Below are 21008 nucleotides of genomic sequence, written 5' to 3'. Positions count from 1 at the left end.
CCATGTCATATTTTTTTGAACCACGAAATAAGTGCTTGGCCTTATTTCCAGGGAGGTCTTATTATTTTGGGGCACGTGGAGCAAGCGGGGCTCCTCTTGCCGTCTTACCTGATTTCCAGCTCTGCCTCCCTAACCAGAGGAAATGGCAGGGACTGGCTGCACATGCGCTTAAATATTTTCGGGGAGGGCTTATTTTCAGGGAGGGGGCTTATTTTAGCACATGCTCTCAAAAGCCTGATGGGGCTTATTATCAGGAGATATCTTATTTTAGGGGAAACAGGGTATTGCTATTAAATTGTCTCAATTTTGTGAAGGTATATAGGCTCTTTCTCAAAACTCCAAGAAAACAATAATAAAAAGGCAATTAGTTCTCTATGAAAATAAAGGATCCAGTATCAATGTTATCTATATGCCATTTCACATAGGTTTGCTCTCTAACGAGTACTAATAATTATTTTCCATGAGGAAAAATTCATTTATTAGATACATATGGCGCCTTATTTTTTCATTTAAAAAAAAATAATTTTATTGCAGATTTTAGAGCAATAAAACATACAAATTAGAAGGAAACAGAAAAAAATGCAAGAAAAAGAAGCTTAAAAAGAACTCCCATCTGACTTCCCGCCTTCTTCAATGCAAGTATAAACAATTCTACTGTATAACCTCTTTGCCTCTTACCTAACAAATATAAAACTCTTAATCAGTAGTGGGTTTCAATTTTGGCCGCTACCAGTTTGCTTGTAGGCATGCACATCTGCTTTCGCATGTGATGCTTCTGCGCATGCGCAGAGACGTCTGGGTGGGTGGGCGGAGCCTCCCGCCACCGCCACTACCGGCTCGCCCAATCCAGGGTGAACCGGTAGCATCCCACCACTGCTCTTAATCCCATAAACTATCTCTTAACAATAGTCAAGTCAAATATGTAATGTCTTCTTCAATACAGTTACCAGCAAAAGATCCAAACAAAGCCCTAACATTTTAATATTAATTAACATATATAAAACTCAACATTCCACATATCAACTCTTAAGTATAACACAATTCAATTTAAAAGGCTTTCAAATATCCTAATATAAGCAAACTAAAAAAGAAACTTCAAGTTTAATATGATGAAGATAAACCATTTTTCCTTTACAAAAGGCAAGCTCTACTACATATTCTAAATAGCAAATTATCCTGTTCCATATCTCCACTCTAACTCATAAGCACATCCACATTTTCACAAATATATAATTCCAGCATAATATAAAAGACTAAAATTTAACATAAAGTCAAATAATTTCTCCCTTGAAAAAAAAGTTCTCCAAACTTCCTTACTTTGAAAAGAAAAAAGAAAAAAATAGTTAAATGGAAAAACAGTTTAAGTACTATAAAGTTTGGATTATATAAAGTAACTATAGGGGAAAAAACTTTTATTTGTAATAATGTATGTCCAGAATCATTTCATAGTGAAATAGGTGGCTATAAATTTAATAAATACAAAAATAAAAATGTAAGCAAATCCAGAGAAGATAAAAAGTGAGAAAAGAGAGTATCTTCCCTTGACAACCTCTTGTGAGTATTTGTACTCTTCTCCATAAGGGAGTCCCTGAGGATTTTATTCTGCTAGTCATAGCTGACTCTAGGGGGTGGTGCTCATCTCCGTTTGACACAATGACTTTGAAACGTTTCCATGATCATGTTCAGCATGACATCACAAAATGCAGTTACTTTCCCATTGAAGTGATACCTATTTATCTACTTGCATTTGTATGCTTTGGAACTGCTAGGTTGGCAGAGCTGGGACAAAAACAGGAGCTCAACCCATCGCGTGGTACTCGGGTCTTGAATCTTTCCAACTCAGCATCTTAACCAGTGGTGCTATTCAACCGGTTATATCCAGTTCAGATGAACAGGTAGCGGCAGCTGCGGGAGGCTCCGCCCACCCTCCTGGATGTCTTCACATCCCATTTCTGACGCTCTGCGCATGCGCAGAAGTTCCTACGCATGCAGAGGTGGCGCACGCTCCCATTTGCGAACCGGTAGCGAAGGTAAGTGAATACCACCCCTTATCGTAACCACTGAGCCATCACACCACCTCTCCATAGCTACCCTAAAAATAAAATGGAGGCGCTCCAAAGAAATGGGGCTTTCTATGCCTCCTCTAAGAACCTAAGAGCAGGAAGGCAGACATGATTCTCCTGTACACCCAATAAAGAAATACATTGATTTTCTAGAGGTAAATACTCTTTCCCCATCATTACCCACTCACATCTAGGATAATGTTTTCTTTCCTTGGATTAAATTCTTCATTGCATTAACAGGAGAGTTAAGAACAAGGCTGATTTAAAATCTGTCCTAAGATTTCACACAGTTGTTGTTATCTAGATTTCAGAAATTACAGATATAGTTACTTCTGGAAAAGGTTTCTGCAGATGGTTCCACTTGAGTAGTTGGATATATGCATGATTTTGTACAGCAACAGGACTCAGTGCCGGGACTCTACTGGGTGAGGCAGCACCATTATTACTAGCACAGGCAACTTTGGATTGTAGATCAACCATGGCCTCTTGCAGCCATTCAGTCACAAAATCTAAGGAATCTATTTTAAAGAGAGAGAGATTTTTTTCATTGTCATTACTCCACCAATTTATTTATCCATTTAAAATAAACCTATATTGCCTTTCGAGAGTGATTTCTGCAGCTAAATACTCAGCATGTGCTTCAGAACCTTCTCCAACAGCTCATATCCCAAAAAATACTGATAATCTCTCAAATCCAGGTTATCACACACACCTAGCCCCATATAGGAATCACAAAGGGCTTAAATCAGGTCCACAAGTGGAAGGGGTCATATACTGAAGTTATCATAAAATTGGCAGGTACCATCATTTCTTATGTACATTTAGTTACTCATTATCGTAACTAAAACACTTGAATAATTATGCCATTATTGTCCATTTTCCCAGGACATTTACCATACAATCATCCAACATAAGAGATAAATTCCACTTTGGGGAATAGCTGCCAGATTTACATAGCAAAGTGCAAGAAATCTGGTATAATTTTTTTATTTGGATCTATGATATATAAAGATCAGCACTATGCAGGCATTTGGTGGTAGATTTTAATTTGTTTTGACTTGCATCATTTTGAATCGGGAGGGAAACAGGGATTTGGGGCATATCTTATGGAGTTCTTTATTTAATATTCTTTTGATTACTGAACAGTTAAATAAATTGTTAAAAAATGAAACTGAATATTCATGCTGAATCTACTTCATAATTTCCATTTTAACAATGTAAGTGTATCATTTAGTAAAGGAAGGCAAGAAAAATCATACTTGGCTGTTTTTCATATAGTTCCTGAAATTTCTTTCTTTCATATTCTACTGACTGCTGCATTAAATGTGGCCTAATGCTACTGACAGCAAAATTAGCCATGTCCATTTTCATCAAATCCAACACAGAGAAAATTGCTCTGCAAAAAAATAAAAAGACATTAAGCTTTTCAAAATATAGTCATACTTTTAAAAAATACAGCAAGCCTTGAACAGTCAAGAAAATTAACTAAGTCAAAAGGAAAGGAAGAATTAGTCTTTTTTCAAGGAAAGTTTATGGAAATAATGAAGAATTTTCCAATAGTAGTTACATCGGAATAATGCTTTACATATTATCCTTATTACAAAGGCTCACTAGAAATTCTGGTCTGAAATTCCCATAATACAGAGATATATCGCATTCAGCCTTTGTATTTGGAAATTACTGTATGAGATTTGAATTACATCTGAAAGATACTAGATTGAGAAAGCTTCATTATTTTATAAATTATCTTTAAATTGCAATCTTATATCTATTCTCTGGGGAAGAAGTTCCATTGAATCAATTTGAATTGATTTCCGAAGAAAGGCAAATAGCATGATTTTATCCATACTTATTCTGATAACTGTAGCCCAGTTCCTACAGATAACATATGCCCACCTCAGAGCAATTCCACTTCTGAATGCCAGGGAAGAGGATCTGTGGTGATGAAATGCTACCCATGAGGCAATTCCTTCTACACAGAAAAATGGCATGTGATGCAAAATCCCAAGCTAGTGGGGGTTTTTTTCTGGAAGGAATCCACATTTATAGTCAGAGGAGCCTTTAAATAAGAGAACTCACTGAGACTGGGAAAGAAAGAGACGTATTTCAAAACATTACTCACAAAGAGAGATGAACATTGCACTCCTGAGCTTATCTGGAAAAGGACACTTAGCCATTAGGGTATACATTCTGGGGAAAAGAGGTTCAAACAATTCACAAAGAGCCCACTATTATGAATTCATTCATAAATGAAGGCATGGGTTTTATTTCGTTTGCAAAATTCTGCATGATAATCTCCCATTTCTTTACCTTAAACCTGATTAACGAAACTGTGGGAATCTTTACAGGTAGTCCGCAACCTGCGACAACAACTGAGCCGAAAATTTCTGTTGCTAAATGGGACATTTGTTAAGTGAATTTTCTCCATTTTACAACCGTTCTTCACACATTTGTTAGCGAATCACTGCAGTTGTTAAGATAGTAACATGGTTGTAAAGTGAATCTGGCTTTCCCATTGACTTTGCTTCTCAGAAGATTGCAAAAGGTGGATCACATGACACCAGGGCACTGCGACTGTCATAAATATGAACCAGTTACCGAGCATCTGAATTTTGATCACATGACCACTGAGATGCTGCAACAGTCATGTGAAAAACGGACATAAGTCACTTTTTTCAGTGCCAGTGTAACTTCAAATGGTCACTATGAACTGTTATAAGTTGAGGACTTCCTGTGCCTTGTTAGGATCTGCTATAAAGGGGTTGAACTGTCACTTTAAAGAACTGGAAATATACCTCACTGCAAAACATTACAAGAATTATCCTTAACCAAAGAATAATCTTCCTTTATTATTCCAAATTTCTTAATTCTTAACGTAACGTCCCCAATAAAAAGCAAAGAAGAAAATATTCAAGTAGTCCATATAGCATTTAATGCCTATTAAAATGATGCAGCTGTTTAAGCCATTTTGAACTGAAGACTTATTCCTTTTTTTTCTTTTCCCCCTCTAGCACCTGAACAGGGGAACAATTTCACGAATGTCTTTCAACTTCTGGATTTCTTCATCTCTCGCTGGAGCGCAGAGTGTCCCCATCATTCCAATGATGAATTCTGCCAGCTTAGAAATGTCAAGGGCACCATTCTCAGCCTCCTGTTTTATCAGCTCCAGATCAAGAGCATCAGTAATCTGATTTCTTAATCGAGTATGGCCAGGCAGCAAAAAAGACAAGAGAGCCTGAAAGAAAGTAATGTCCTTTTTATTAGATCCTAGTACTAATTACACTGCTGTCATCACCATTCAAAAATTAAAAAACACTACAACAACATTATGTTACTATGAAAAGTGGTCATATAAAAATATATGGCAAATGATCTTAGGTTTCAGTTTTATTTATTGAAATTTGGACATTTTTCCAACTACATTCGACATGCAGTTGAATATAGATTTTTGCTCCATTGTTCTTTTAAAGCCTCTTGAACAATTCAATTGAGAAAAATAGGAAAAAAAGTAAATGAAAGTTAAGCAATTCTCTTTCTGTATGCCCTATGTTTTTTGCAACACTTTTCTCTCCCAATATCATGCTACAAAGAAGCAATGGATAGAATTTCAATTTAGTAGGTAAAGGCGTGTCTAAAAGGTTATAGCCATTATACAACCAAATTGAAAAATCTTGTTCAGTCAAGTGGCAGCGTAGAATGACCAGCATAATGATTCAGTAGTGTCAGGTCATAAACCAGATAATTGGAAAATAAAAAGTCCTAGTACATTCATTTTAGAGCAATATATGGCAGATCTTAAAGGAGTGAGAAGAGAGCAAAGCAATAAAAAGTTATTTCAAAATTACAAATAAAGGATTTGTATCCATGTTTCCAAAGCACAAGAAAACAAATAGATCATGGTTTTAAGAAAGTAAAAACTTTCTTTAATGGATCCAACCAAAGTTCATCTAACTCAGCATACCATATTCCACAGAGTTCCAAAAACTGCATCTGAATATCAAAATGGGACACAAAGGCCCAATTTTACATCTTCATTGGGTATTCCATGTATATTACTCCATTGTTTTTGAATACTTTAGTACTTTAAGAGTACTGGCAACGATGTAAATGGGATTATTTGGAAGATAACACATATAAATTGTCCTTGCTTAATGTTCATTTGAAGTTACAATGGCACTGAACGAAGGGACTTATGACCAATCCTCAAAGTTCTGTCTGTCATAATGCCCCCACAGTCACATGAACAAAATCTGGACTTTTCATATTTATGACCACCTCCTGCTGCTGCTGCTATCCCCCATCCTGGCTGATTAGCTATTCAAAAAACTTTGGAGATCACTAGGTGTACAACTAAAGCTGTATATAGACTGCTGCTACTTCAGTTATTTTTAAATAATTAGATTTGCAGATAGACAAGAAACATTCAAATGACAACAAATACTTTCTATCTTACCTCTTTAATTTCTCCTACAAGTTTAATTGCGTGATCATATGAAGGGGGGTTTTCTTTTAACTGTGTTTCCAAGCAATCCCAAAAAGCTTTGTGGACAATATCTCTTACTCTTTTTTCAAGACTGGTAAGCAAAATGAAGATAAATAAACGAAAACATAACATTAATAAAAATAATCAGCATATGGGATTTAGAAGAAAAGCAACCTCTGATGTGCAGTTAATTAACAAACACATTATAAGAAATGCATGGGTAAATCTCTTGCCAACGAACCCACAAAGATTATGTATTAAAGAAGGAATCACAATGGAGAAGAAAAAGGCAAGATAATCTCTTGCTAAACTCAGTGACTATGATGGCAGTAAGAGAAACTCAGCAGGTTTTATTACTCATTCATATATATGAGGGAATGGCTACCAGAGAAGCTGAAAAGCTTCAATTAACCCAGGTTTTGAAAGCTCCATGTATTATGTAACAAAAGAGCTCACATAAGAGTTGTTTGCTTTTATCCCATGCTTGTCTCTATATGGAATTCCATTTTAAAAATGCATATGACCTTTTCACTATTCTTGGCAGTTGCTAGAACGATAAAATGCAATTGAAAAGAAATAATGGAATGCTTGGCCTGGTTTGGGAGACAGAACTGTGGAAGATACCACCTATAAACAAAGAGTGGCACAACTTCCAACATGTGTTAGAAGAAATATCCATCTGGTTCAGTTCCAAGTGGGGAGAAAGACACTGGAAACATGGAGGCTGATTGGAAAGAAGGTTTATTGAGGGACAGGACCACATGGGTTTGAAGTCCACATGGAGTGGAGAGTGAGAGGTATTTACACCCTCTCTTGGGCTTTGAACCTGAGCTTCCTATTCCTGTGGCAAGACCATGTATTCTATTGGTTGCTGTCAGACTCCAATGTAGAGTCATGATTGTCTGAATCAAGTTTGGTTGAACCTTGGGCTGATGTAATGTCCCCAAGTGATTGGGGCAGTGAGCCCTGCTGCTAGATAATCCTATAATGTCCTGGAGGGTCATGTCTTAATCCCATCACTCTGGAGCTGGGGGTCTTGTAGATAGGATGGCCCAATCCTTCCCAATGTGTACCAAAATATTTACTGGAGGCAGAGAGCTGGGTTTCTGGGTTTCTGTTTCCTTTAAGATTTTTATTTCTTTTTTAGGGGAAATATTTTATCCTTCCTTTTTAATATTTCCTAAAATATTTCATTCTTTTAGGAGGGATAGGTGCTAATTTTCTACACATGATTTTAAGGATTTTTATTATTCTACATTAAATCATCCATGACAACTATTCTTCCTTCTGCAAAGCAATCAACACTTTGGCAAGACTTGCCTAATTCCAACTGTGTTTTAATAACTGATAAAATACTTGTGTTGTTCGTTTACTGTGTGCTAATGAAATACAGTGTGTACTTCACAAGTATTGTATTTTTGCAGTTGTATTTAAAAAAATGATTATGTCCTAATATATTTTCTTTCTGTCTTAAAATCCCTATGGGTATTCTTCCATAAAAGAAAATATATTTCCTTTAAGATTATGAACTATAGCCCACCTCTATAATTTTTTCAACCCATAACAGGCCTCTTACCTGTTTTCTGGCAAGTCAGTCGGCTTAATCTGAAAACCTCCATTGATAACAATCTCATGGGCCAAGGCCATGTTTGTAACACCTTTTGCTGTATCCATCAGTTCCTCCACTGACACAAACTGAGCAGGGCTAGCTGTGGACCAAAGAAATACGCTTCAGCAAAGTATATCCTACTAGTTGAACATACAATCTGATCATTTCAATCAAGCATATACAGCACCTGAAGCTGTAATATAATCATGTATTATATATATGTACCCATTATGTGTATTCCCTTTCAAAATAAAGAATCCTTATGCAACGTGGAGAAGAAAACTAAGAAATGCTATGTAATTTTTTTCTTAACTGATATAGTTAATTTATCCCAATCTTGTTTATGCCAACATCATTCATACCTGTCAACACATTTCTGCTTTTACAAATCATCCTAGTTTTTAATCATGTCTACATAGTAATTCACAATCTTTTGTTCTTTAAATTTCTCACTACTCTAGTTTTAAAGGGTATTATAAACTCCACATACAAACATGTTTTTGGTCTTCTTTTTGGTCTCACCCCACTCACTCTTTCCTCATGTATTTGTTGTGCAATTGGATCCTCATTCACTCTTTATATATGATCAAATTATTTCAGATCTAGACTTCACATTGTTGCCAGGCATAAAGCCACTTGACGCTTCTCAAATTTTGCACATTTGCTCAATCGGAATTTTGACAAGAACCTTCCTAAACATACTTAGATTACTAAGGTTTACGTTAATCTTTTGTATGAGAAAACAATATAGGCATTCTTCCAATCTTCATGCACAGATACAACCTTCACATATGTAAAGAAACTACATTGCCATTCATAAACAAAGCACATCCAAAGTTCAACATTTTACCAGTTAAAGCAGCTATACCAGCACCCTTACCATTTTTCAGCATTCTCACAGTACTTAAATTATTTTTCATAACTTTCTCTGCTTGGACACTTTTATAGTTCCTTTCAATTTCAGTCTGACATATTGCTATCATTCCCATTCAAATTTCTAATTTTTTTCACTTTGCATTCAACTCAAATTATTTTATCACTTTTATTTATTATTTATTTATTTAATTTTTATACCGCCCTTTTCCCAAAGGACTCAGGATCAGGACTTTTATTCTTAATGTACTGAAGGCTCCATCTTTAGCCTTTTTCACCTACTTCTAAAACAAGTTTCTTATTCATATCCAAATCACTTCACATTTTCTTAGCTTCTTTTATTTGTTGTTTCTTCTGAATACTTTTTGGAACTATTTTTGTGTGTGTGCGTAACCATAATGCACAAATATTGTGCATAGCACACAAATATACATTCAGAAATGTTTTTTCCCAACCTCATTTTTAATACAATTCTCTTATTATTTAGCTACTTCTTATTAACTAGCTGGTTGTCTGTCTGCTTGTGCGCCTATCTGCCAAATTCCCCATCTTTCTATGGCACTCTGTCAAAATAATTATTTTCATGCTGTTGTAAGCAGCTTGAATATCATCCTTTCTTTTTTTTTACTCATCATTCATTCTGCTGGGAGATTTATCTATTTTTTGATACAGGACTAATACTTTCTGTTCTTATAGTCATTTTATTTTCATTCTCATTTCTTTATTTTCCTATTTTCTCATGTCTATTTTCATCCCAAACCAATTCTCAATTTACCAGATAACAATCTGTCTTGTTCTAAGCCTCTTGTGAACTTCTCTCAATGCAATTCCTTAAATTTTAGATTTTTACAGGAAGTGAAATGATGAGGATGAAGCCATATATGGAGAAAAGATGTGCTCAATGAGCAATCACCCAATCACTGCTTTATCAATATTTACTTCGTATTTATTTATATCCCACCTTTATAATTTTTACAAGTTAACTCAAAGCAGCAAACATGTCTAACGCACCTTCCTCCTCCTATTTTCCTTACAACAATAATTCTGTGAGGTAAATTGGGCAGAGAGAGAATGACTGGCCTAAAGTCACCCAGTACAAGGACTAATGGTAGGTTACAAAACTAACAAATAAATTATAGACATTAATGCAGCTGAATCCAGCAATTTAAGTATAGTCTGAAATGTTTTTTGTGTTAAAATTCCTAAGAACTGATCATGTTGTACCAATATTTTGGATATTAGAAGGAAAATACAATCCAAGTACAGCATGCTAAGTATAAGGAAGTCTTTATAAAGAGCTGTGGTGGTACAGTGGCTGGAATGCAATATTGCAGGCTGACTCTGTCCACTGCTAGGAGCTTGATCTTGACCGGCTCAAGGTTGAGTTAGGCTTCCATCCTTCTGAGGTCAGTAAAATGAGGACCCAGATTGTTGGAGAGAATATTCTGACATTGTAAACCACTCACAGAGTGCTGTAAAGCACTCTGGTGCAGTATATAAGTCTAAGTGCTATTGCTATTAATACCAAGAAGCCTTTAATTTTGATGTTGATATAGTTCTGTTGATTGAGGCAAAGGAAGGAAAGCAAGGTATCTCTCTTCTAAAAGTGCCATTGTGCATGACAACCAGGGGTGAAATCTAAAATTTGTTACTAACGGTTCTGTGGCATGGCTTGGGGGGGGGGGGGGGAGGTAATGTGACTGGGTGGGCATGGCCATTTTTTTTTTTTTTACTTTTAAAACCATTTTTTCTATAACCTCTTTGGTGAAGAGGTTGTAAAAAATGCTTTCAAAAGGCTCTGACAATCCCAGCTGAGTTGTCTGATCAGCAGAGGCTTTTTTAAAAAACCTCTGCTGATCAGGCAACTCAGCTTGGATCGTCAGAGGCATTTAAAAGGAAAAAAACCCTTTTTTTCTTTTAAAAGCCTTTGACGATCCCAGCTGAGCGGCGCAATCATCAGAGGCTTTTTTTTTTTACTTTTAAAAACATTTTTTGGCTGAAGAGGTTGTAGAAAAAATGCTTTTAAAAGTAAAAAAAGCCTCTGATGATTGTGCGGCTCAGCTGGACATGGGGGGGGGGCAGGGATTTTTGCTACAGGTTCTCCGAACCATCCGCCTCCATCGCTACCAGATCGGGCGATCCGGTCTGAACCGGGAGCATTTCACCCCTGGTTCTAACAGAATCTAATTCAAATTTTTCATACTCAATCCATAGAAGATTAACTTCACAACCTTTGAAATGAAAAAAAAATCTGGGTTACTGATGAGTGGTTTTCACTAAAGATACCTGGGTGTAAGTATATGTACGTACCATTTTTCATCTCTTTTCTGAAAAAACATGGTCACAAAAAAATGAAGGTCCCCCCAAAGGAAAGGAAATTGAAATGCTGGGTAAATAAATTATATTATTATGGTTGGTTGCACAGTCAGCCCGACGTTTGGATTTAATTTGGCATTTTTATCAATGTATTATCATTATTATTTTCATTACCATATCCATGCTTTGAATAAGAGTTAGTGGCAAATAGAGATTAAGGATAAACAAAGAGCCATCTGTGCAGGATGAAACAGAAATGCGAATGCAAAATAGAATCAGCATTTAGATCTTAATTCAGAAAATCTCCCAAATTGGAAGACTGAAGATTGGGCAGTTTTATGTTAGCCAGACATTAGCTTGCTAGTTAGTTTTTTAAAAACATTTATTCGGACATGATACAGTATCATAGCAAAAGTTTTAATGTATACATAATACATATTAAATATGTGTTTAGTTTAGTTAATTTGTGATCAAGACCAAAATATCAAACATAATATAGTCAGAAAAAAACAAACAAAAGGAAACACCTTCCCCAGGAAATTAATAATATTATCAACCATCAAAGCAAAGATAAATCTGCCAGTAGAATGCTGCCAAAATTAATTTCAAAGCTGTCATATAACAATTATAATCAAACAATTATAGTAAGCCCTATACATTTCTGCAGGCATAATTCTAACCAAACGAAGCAAGAAATTAGTAAGAGCAGAATTAATTCAGAGCACTGTGGCCGATTAAACGGGCAGTGCAACAGAATGTCCAAGAGTATCTTGATCAACCTGTTTGAGCAAGGGCCCAAGGGACCTTGTGGTGGCATACTGTTGAATCTTCCCTCCAGGAACATAAATGGCAAGGCATTTAATCTGGATAATGAAAGGATTTTTCCATAGAGAAATTAGGTAAAGAAAAGGTCCCACCATTGCTCCACTCCCTATGCAGGTCCAAGTAATTTTCTTAGAAAACACATTCATAGTGAATAGTTTCTGAGATTTTTTGAGGTGTGGGAGATGTTCCATTTATCAGAAAAAGGCTACGCAGATATACAGAGCAGAAGGAAACCTGCGAAACAATTATTTTGCTTGTGATAAAAAGTATTCTATTGGAATAATTTTGCTTACCCTCAGATATGTTGCTTCTACTAGGACTTGGTGTGTTCTGTCGAATCTTCTTTCGGACACACTGCTCTGCATTGTCCACATGGTCCTGTTGATTATCCTGTGGCACATCTGATTTTCCCTCAGTTACATTTGGTATGTTTGGATCCTGAGACATCCTCAATTTTGGCAGTTGAGAAAGATGGAATTAGACTTATCCATATAATTTTACCACTGCTGCCAAATTCTATACTAAACCGTTAATCAATACAAATTTGCATCTACCACTACTGATGTAATCTAATTTTTAAAGGTGAGAAAAGTAGCATATTAAAATAACACTCTAGCAGTTATAATAATCATAATTCAATTTCTTTAAAAAAAATCAGCGTGATACATTTGATTCTGCAGATTAAGAATTACATGTATGGAGTGTACCCATTTAATAAACACACTCACACACAAGTTGGATGAAGTGTTTTGTTGGTGAACAACGAAATCCTAGGATTGCTTTCAGATGAAACTAACAACCATAGATAGACCTAGTGGGAAAAAAGAGCATTGCACAAGATCTCTGTGTTTGTTTACAGTTTTTTTTTCTATTTTTTGTTTTGGAATAGGGAACCTTAAATCCGATACCACCTTATTTTGAGATATACGTAGTACCCAAGACACCAAGTGATAAAATAGGCAACATTCATCACTCAATGAATTTATGCCATACTGAAGTAATATTCTATGAAGTAAATGTTCTGAAGATCAAACAAAACACAGAATTAACTTTAAAGCCAAATGGCAATATGTTATTGGCTATGGACCAAACTGATTCCAATTAAACTAGAGAACAATATATTACGCAATAGCATCTCTCATCCCTGCAAGAGGAATTCCTGCCTAGACCTTGTCTCAGACTTTTAATTAAATATTCATCTAGTTGTCCAAAACATAAATAATTACAACCTCTCTGAGTGCACTGACTGCTAATGGAAAGACAAAATCCTTTCCGCAAGACACCAATTTCCGAGCAGTGTGTGAAGGACAGTGTTTTTGCCACCTTTCTGCACCCAGCACAGAATGAAACAAAACTTATCCATTGCTGCATTTCCATGCTGGCTAGGGGGACAGCAGCACCCTGCTTTGTGTATAAATTGCAAACCAACAGATAAGATGCTAAGGAAAAACGGATGGTCATATGACCAACCTGTTGTGCTTTGATTCCAAAAGAATATCTGGCATGGCTGCACACATAACATAGAGACATACTGATCAGCAACATACAAGCAGATCTATATCTCTGCCACCAGAAAAAAGCACAGAAGTTGTTTTTATGGATGGTGAGCACCAAGCAAGCCAACAAAATACTATATTTTTCTATACATTGTTTACTCGTTTTATTGCAGGCGCCCCGAGTCACGTATGTGAGATGGGCAGTCGTATAAATTTAGTAGTAAATAAATAAAATTTTCACCAATCTGTTGGATTTCTTGTTTATAGTTACTGTTTATTTTTTTATTATTTTCTATTCAAAAGTGACTGGCAAAGGAAGGATAGCCTATCAATCTTTTCTATTCTATAATGATGACTGAACTGATCTACATTTGTATTTGCACATGGAGTTGTGAACATTTTAAGCTTAAAAGTTATCTGTTATGACATCAAAAGTATATTTAAATTTTTGCGCATAACTATTGTCAAATAGATATTGGAAAATGGCACTTTACTTCCTATCCTCAAAATACTGATGTTTCAAGGTAATTCCTTCTCTGAATACCTATTAGCACATTTGTTTTGTTTACAATATTAGTATCCCCTAAAGCTATAACTAAAGACAGAATAATCAAAACAATCATGCTAACTCACTGCAGATCCTGGCACAATGCAGCACTTGAAAAGGAGCAAGTAGCAAAATGTAGTCCCCTAAACATCCTAACCATAACAGGGGTACAGAACTATTTTCAGAATCAAGACTGGTCTAGAATTGGCCATAGCCAACTCGCCACAGTCATTTTGCCACAGCCAACTTATTACACATTCAGTGTTTATCAGCACAGAATATGTAGCTTTCCAAACCTTAACTCTGAGTGTCAACAGTATCATTAATATTAATAATTATGGTCTGTTGTTCCATCTCAAAATGAAATCTGAACCCATGTTTTGAGGCACAAGTTCAGTTCTAATTTTCTTCTGAGAAGCTTATATTTTTACAACAAGGAAGTCCCTTATTCTAAACAGGCAACAGGAAAAAAACTCTTGTAAGATAAGGTTAGATTTTTAACAAACTACACATATATACTGAAATACAAATACTAAGATGCAGTATGGTGCAGTGTTTTAAAAACTGGAGGTTAAAAATAATCTAGCTCTAAAAAATTTTTCCTATTTTAGTTCATTGTTTCAAAGATAAATTAGTCTTGTTGAAGGAAAGTCTTTTATAATCCAGGAAAAACGTTCTTGTAGCAAGCAGACATAAATAATGTGAATTATACTTCATAGAATCTTACACAGATAGTGGTCAACTGTATCATGAACAAAATATTAAAACTGATAAAGCTTATTATTAATAAAATAAAATTTAATTGAAAAAGGCCTTTATTTCTACAATCAGCATCTGAATAAAAGTCAAATTACTGAAATCAATTTTCTATATCACTCCAGATCTCTGTTTGCCACTTACTTTTCACTTTAATGTCCTTATAATAAGTTATGAATATGTATAGGTATAGGAAAAAAATCACGAAAACAAGATGATAATTTCAAGCCAGTAAAACCAAACAGGATCAAGACTTCTGTAAGACAGACATACCGAAATTATATTTTTTTAAAAAGACAAGCAAAGGTTGAAGGTGAAAGTATTAATAACAAACCATTTCTCACAAATAGACAATGCTAGACGTACTATAATGATTTGTAGGAATTTAAGACAGAAGCCATTTTCTTTCAATGACTGCCTTTTTCCCCTAATCATACCACCAAAACGGATTACCAAAATGAATTATTAAAATAAACAAGGAGCAATGATTGGAAACTAAGGAGAGAACTGACCTAGAACTAAGGAGAAATTTCCTGACAGTTAGAACAATTAATCAGTGGAATGGCTTGCCTTCAGAAGTTGTGGGTGTTCCATCACTTTTTAAGAAGAGATTGGATAACCATTTGTCTGAGATGGGATAAGGTTTCCTGCTTGAGCAGGGGGATGGACTAGAAACCTCCAAGGTCCCATCCAACACTGTTATCAAAACTGATTATGCAAATCTAATATGGGGGATTTTATTTATTTATTTATTTATTGGTTCGATTTATATGCCGCCCTTCTCCGGAGACTCAGGGCGGCTTACAATGCGTTAAGCAATAGCCTCCATACTTTTGTATATACCTGCTTAGTAGGGCTTTCGCCCCCCCCCAAGCGGTGTTCTTTTTTATACAACGTCAGCTTATTGCCCCCACAATCCGGGTCCTCATTTTACCTACCTCAAAAGGATGGAAGGCTGAGTCAACCTTTTATTTACAAGTAAAATATGCAAGAAACAGATTCAAAATCATCTTACCTAATTATAAAACAATTTTCCCATAAAATTTATCTTAACACTCCTATCCAAAAGAAGTCTAATTCTTGAGATTGTTTGTTGCTAAATAGATCTGAAAGAATATTTATAAATGCAATTACAATAATCAACACACCAAACACGATCAATTTTTAAAAAAATCAGATTTAACCTCATGGAAAGGTCAAAAAATAATTATGTCAACCATAATTACATGATTTAACCCCACCTCTTTACATGACAGCACATATAATATGTGTAAAAAGGGGTAGGGTTTATAGCTGCCATAGAGAATTTACTTTTTTTAAAAAAAAAATTAAACTTTCAATAAATTTTAGTGTTTCCCTCCTTTCCTCCAACATTCTTCCCTGCACACACTAATCCTTAATCTAAGTCACTACAATGTATATACTGTACATCTGTCTTCAGAACCTTTCTCAGTGACAGAGTCACACAAAAACTATGAAAATATTTTTCCCCAGGGTTGCCAATGCTGATTCTCTATCTGGGTTTATAGCTTTTTATTTTAATATTTAACGAAATCTAAGTTCTTCTATACATTACATTACATTATATTGTATGTATTAAATAGGTAAAAATAACTTAGTTTAAACTGTATTTTTTGTTACCGTTTGTGTGAAATCTGGGTTTATTTGAGGGTGAAATCTTGGTTAATATAGGAAACTTTACTGGCAATGGGTAAATAAATAGGTAAAAATTCATTTATTGTGTTTGCTGTTATTTGGTTTTTTTGTGTAGAATCTGTACATGAGTGTAAAATCTTGGGTTTTTTTTTTTAAGGAACTCCACTATCAACCCTGTTTCTCATTTGTTCTTTCACAAGCCCAGGAACTAAGTTACACAAGAACTGGAGATAAAGAAGCAATATTGCTTAACGCATTGTAAGCCGCCCTGAGTCTCCGGAGAAGGGCGGCATATAAATCAAATTAAAAAAAAAAAAAAAGAAATCTTTTCATTTTTGTATCCAAGGATGCCCAACCTCAACCTATTCCAGGTAAAATTCCTCCTCCTTTGTTCCAGAGTATTGAGTCAGCCCAAATAGTGGGCAGCTGTAGAAAAGGAGCAGGAAAGGAAAACTTCCACTGCATACCCTAAACATTAATCCAGCAGCACCTAAAGGAGTAGGACCTCAATTGAGTATCTGGGAAAAGGCCCTACCGAATTCAACTAAGTCTGTATAGGAACTGTATTTCACATTTGTTCATAAAATAAATCCAAGTGATATGCGCCCTACCCTTTCTTTAGCATTTCTAAACAGGAAGGCCAGGTTCCTACTCCTCCCAGGCATAACTGTACCTTGCAGCTGGATAAAACTCCCCCCACCCCACCCCATCTTCTCCAGTTAAGACTCAGGGAGCGGGATTTACTCCAACTCACAGTTATTTTTCTTCAATAAAGGAGAATATTTATAGCTCAGGGTTGAAATGAGAGGTCCTTGGCACTCTCTGAATTTACTTGTTTTCTTGCAGATGTTTCATCAGTAAACAGCCCAACCAACGGATCTCTAAAACACCCCCCCCACACACACACATACACACACACTTTAACAGATTAACAGAGTTGGAAGGGACCTTGCAGGTCATCTAGTGCAACCCCCTGCCCAAGCAGGAGACCCCTACATCTGTCTCACAGACAAGGCAAGACACCAGAATATAAACTGTCAGAATATAAACTGACAGCAAACAGCACTCCTTACTAGCACTGATGATGTTACCTAGTTAAGGGTAATGAAACGTCTCCAAGAAAACAAGCAAGCCCAGAGAGCACCAAGGACCCCTCGGTTATTTTTCTTCCAAGGCCAAGGCTGGCAGCCCGGGAACGGGGGTGGCGGGGAGAGAGGGGGGGGGGAACACGGGCCTCTGGAAGAAGCCCTTGACCATCCCCGCTGCACTGACTGGCGAATTAAATGGTTTTTCTCGCCGTCTCTGCTGCAGGGACAGGATGGTTTATTTAGGGCACCGCTTGACTCGCGGCCTCGAAGGGACTTATACCCCGGCTAAGGCTGAATCTGACGCTGCTCCCGGCCTTTCTCTTTCCCTTTCCCAAAGCAACACGCCCTCCCCACCCCCCTTCTATAGCCACAGCTACCCAACCCATTTAGTGCCGAGGGGGAGAGAGAGAGGGTCGGCTCTCTTCCGCCGCCCCCCCACTCCCCGTCTTATTGCTTGCTTACCTGCGCGGGCGGAGTCAACTTTTCGCCCCCCGCTTGCGATCAGTTCCCAAACGAGGCGGGATGGAGAGGCGGTAAACCGAGGCAGGGTGCGGCGCCGCCGGCAGCGCAGTACCAACAGCAGCCACACGGGAGGCCAGACGCCGAGCTTCTTCGCGCTTCTCCTCACGGCCAACCGGAGGTCTGCAGCGGAGCGGAAGGGGCTGTCAGTCCGCCGCAGAGCGCAGCCATGTTAGCGCCCCGCCGAGGCGAAAGAGAAGGCGCGCGCGTGCCTGCAAATCCTTGATGGACAATAGCGAGAGGCTGCGCGAGCGGCGTTGTCCTTGGACGGGGTAAGGAGAGAAAGTCTTGGGAGGAAATCCCACCGGGTCTCCCCCGGAGCCCATTCCAGCAGCCCCGGGCTCAGTATCCAGTTCCTCTTCCTCCTCCTCCCCCGCAACATGCATGTGTCTTTCTCTGGGCGGGGAGATAAGCCTTGCAAGCAAAACGACAATCCCGCCTCCCCAAAACCCCGGGAACGGGAGAGTAGCACCATTATGACACACACACCATTTTTTAAAAAAAAAATTAAGCCACTGATTTTTTTTTTCCCAGCCCAGTGCTTTTGATTTTTAAATTGGGAGAAGAGAAAACATGAGGAAAATACTGCTAATAATGATGTATTAATAGTAATTATTTTCCAAAGCACCAGAAGGTAAGACAAGAAACAGTGGATGGAAACCAATCAAGGAGAGAAGCAATCTGGAATTAAGGAAAAACTTCCTAACGGTGAGTACAATTAACCAGTGGAACAGCTTTGCCTTCAGAAGTTGTGGTGCTTCCTTCACTGGAGGTTTTTAAGAAGAGACTGGACAGCCACCTGTTTGAAATGGTATAGGGTCTCCTGCATGAGCAGGGGGTTGGACTAGAAGACCTCCAAGGTCCCTTCCAGCTCTATTCTGATTGATTGATCGTAAAGGCATTGCTGATTCTTTTAATGATCCTGTGAAGCAGGTTATTGGTAAATGCTAAGAAGAGATGAATAAATATAAAACACATGCAAACAAATACAGTATATAGTAGAATGCAAAGGAACTTTACAGTGCTGAATGTTCTTCTGTAGATGCTGGCTAGTATTTCTGAAAGCAATTGCAAGGCAGATGCAAACAAACAGTAATGAAAACAAAATACATTTATCGTTGTAAAGTACAGGTAGTCTTCCATTTACATTTGTTTAATGATTGCTCAACGTTATGATGGCACTGAAAAAAGTGGCTTATATGACCAGTTCTCACACTTCTGACTGTTGCAGCATCTCCACAGTCACATGATCAAACTGGGTGTTTGGCAACCAGCATGTTTTTACAATGGTCGCAGCATCCCTGTGCCCTGGGATTGTCATTTGCAACCTTGCTAGGGAGCATCTGACAAGCAAAGTCAATGGAGGAAGCCAGATTTGTTTAATGATAACAATTCACTTAACTATAGTTATTTGCTTAACAATGAAAATTTGTTTAGCCATGGAAATTTGGGGCTCAATTGTGCTCATAAGTTGAGGACTTCCTGTACTTACAAGTTGAGGACTTGAGGACTTCCTGTACTTATAAACAGTACTATAAAGAAAAGCAATCATAATACTCCAGTCCTCAAGACAACAGCAATTAAAGAAGCAGCAAGGAGGAGGGGGAAAAACTGCACCAGCTGCAAAGTCATCAGATCTTGTTTGGTCACATGATGGGGGGAACCATGCATGACCACATAGATCTCAGAAATTGCCCATCATAACCATGGGCAACTTTCCAGTCCCAAAGACAGGTCATAGGACAAAAATTGCTGTTAATATGAGGTTAAATGAGGTTATACAGAACATAGAATTGAAAGGGATCTTGGAGGTCTTCTAGTTCAATCCCTCTGCGTAAGCAGGAAACCCTATACCATTCTGGACAAATAGCCGTCTAATCTCTTCTTAAAAACCTCCAGTGATGGAGCACCCACAAGTTCTGGAAGCAAGCTGCTCCACAGGTTAATTGTTCTCATTATGCAGCACTAGGTTGTCCAGTGAGCTTAACAAGCTGCATAGGGCAAGAATTCTTAGAACAGGTCAATTAATGAAACTTCATTAAAGAGGAAGCTTATTGCGTGGTTTTGGGTTAATCGCTCTCAATTTATAATGTTTCATGGAAGAGAATTACAGATCCCAAACATATTGTGGAAATAAACTTATTCATGATCAGAAACTATTTTTTTAAAAAAATGCATACAGAACGGGTTAAATAAGTAAAAAAAACATATACATGCATAAGCTGAAACAATAAAATAACAAAATAAGCAATGAGGAAATAACTGACATTAGAAAAATACCATTTTAATCCCCCTTAAATAGTGGCTGACCAATCCAAACTGATCAGGTTATCACCATTGACCTTTTTATTAAATTCCAATGTAGAAAACCTATGGGGTTTTTTTTAGAAGCTTCTATGGAAATATCTGCTGGCAAAAACTGTACACCCTTAGACTCAGTCCATCCTCTGCATTTAGCAAGAATTAGGTGCAGTAATGTAGGTAGCATACTAGGCAATATAATTGGATTATTGCTTTGATGGCTACATCTGAATAGTTGCAGTCATGTTGTAGGCCTGTGGTGCTCCATAATGTTACTCCCATGGTTCTAATAAGGAGAGAGCGGAAATGTTTTCCTAGCTCTTATTTATAGCTCTTATTTAAGAGTTAACTTTCGGGGAAGAAGGCATTCAAGCTCAAACCTGCTATACTACTCTACCTGCATAATACGATGCAGCTAGGATACAATGATAAAAATTGCACTTTTCCTTTTGTAATATTATGTTTTTATCACTATG

General features: G+C 37.1%; 1 protein-coding gene and 1 long non-coding RNA gene across 3 annotated transcripts in view; one reads left to right on the top strand and one right to left on the bottom strand.

Moving 5' to 3' along the window:
- The window catches only part of TCP11L1 (t-complex 11 like 1), a 25508-nt gene extending 7071 nt beyond the window's left edge, over positions 1-18437 (bottom strand). Inside the window, exons 1-8 of one of the 2 annotated variants that reach the window (XM_034417155.3) lie at positions 18175-18437; positions 15113-15224; positions 12463-12617; positions 8123-8255; positions 6517-6637; positions 5078-5298; positions 3323-3459; positions 2394-2581 (exon numbers count right to left, since the gene is read on the bottom strand). In XM_034417155.3, coding sequence (XP_034273046.1) covers positions 2394-2581; positions 3323-3459; positions 5078-5298; positions 6517-6637; positions 8123-8255; positions 12463-12616 — 954 coding nt within the window. In that variant the 5' untranslated portion in view covers position 12617; positions 15113-15224; positions 18175-18437. The remainder of the gene's footprint in view (positions 1-2393; positions 2582-3322; positions 3460-5077; positions 5299-6516; positions 6638-8122; positions 8256-12462; positions 12618-15112; positions 15225-18174) is intronic. The other variant, XM_060687659.2, reaches the window with a different exon arrangement.
- The window catches only part of LOC117665374 (uncharacterized), a 7436-nt gene continuing 4643 nt past the window's right edge, over positions 18216-21008 (top strand). The window contains exon 1 of the long non-coding RNA XR_004591331.3: positions 18216-18503. This is a non-coding gene — a long non-coding RNA (uncharacterized LOC117665374). The remainder of the gene's footprint in view (positions 18504-21008) is intronic.

The sequence above is a fragment of the Pantherophis guttatus genome, chromosome 1 (genome assembly GCF_059756535.1).
Source record: "Pantherophis guttatus breed Tessera chromosome 1, ASM5975653v1, whole genome shotgun sequence".
Lineage (NCBI taxonomy): Eukaryota > Metazoa > Chordata > Lepidosauria > Squamata > Colubridae > Pantherophis > Pantherophis guttatus.
Note: the sequence above shows the minus strand (reverse complement) of the source record. Positions and strands in the feature narration are given on the sequence as shown.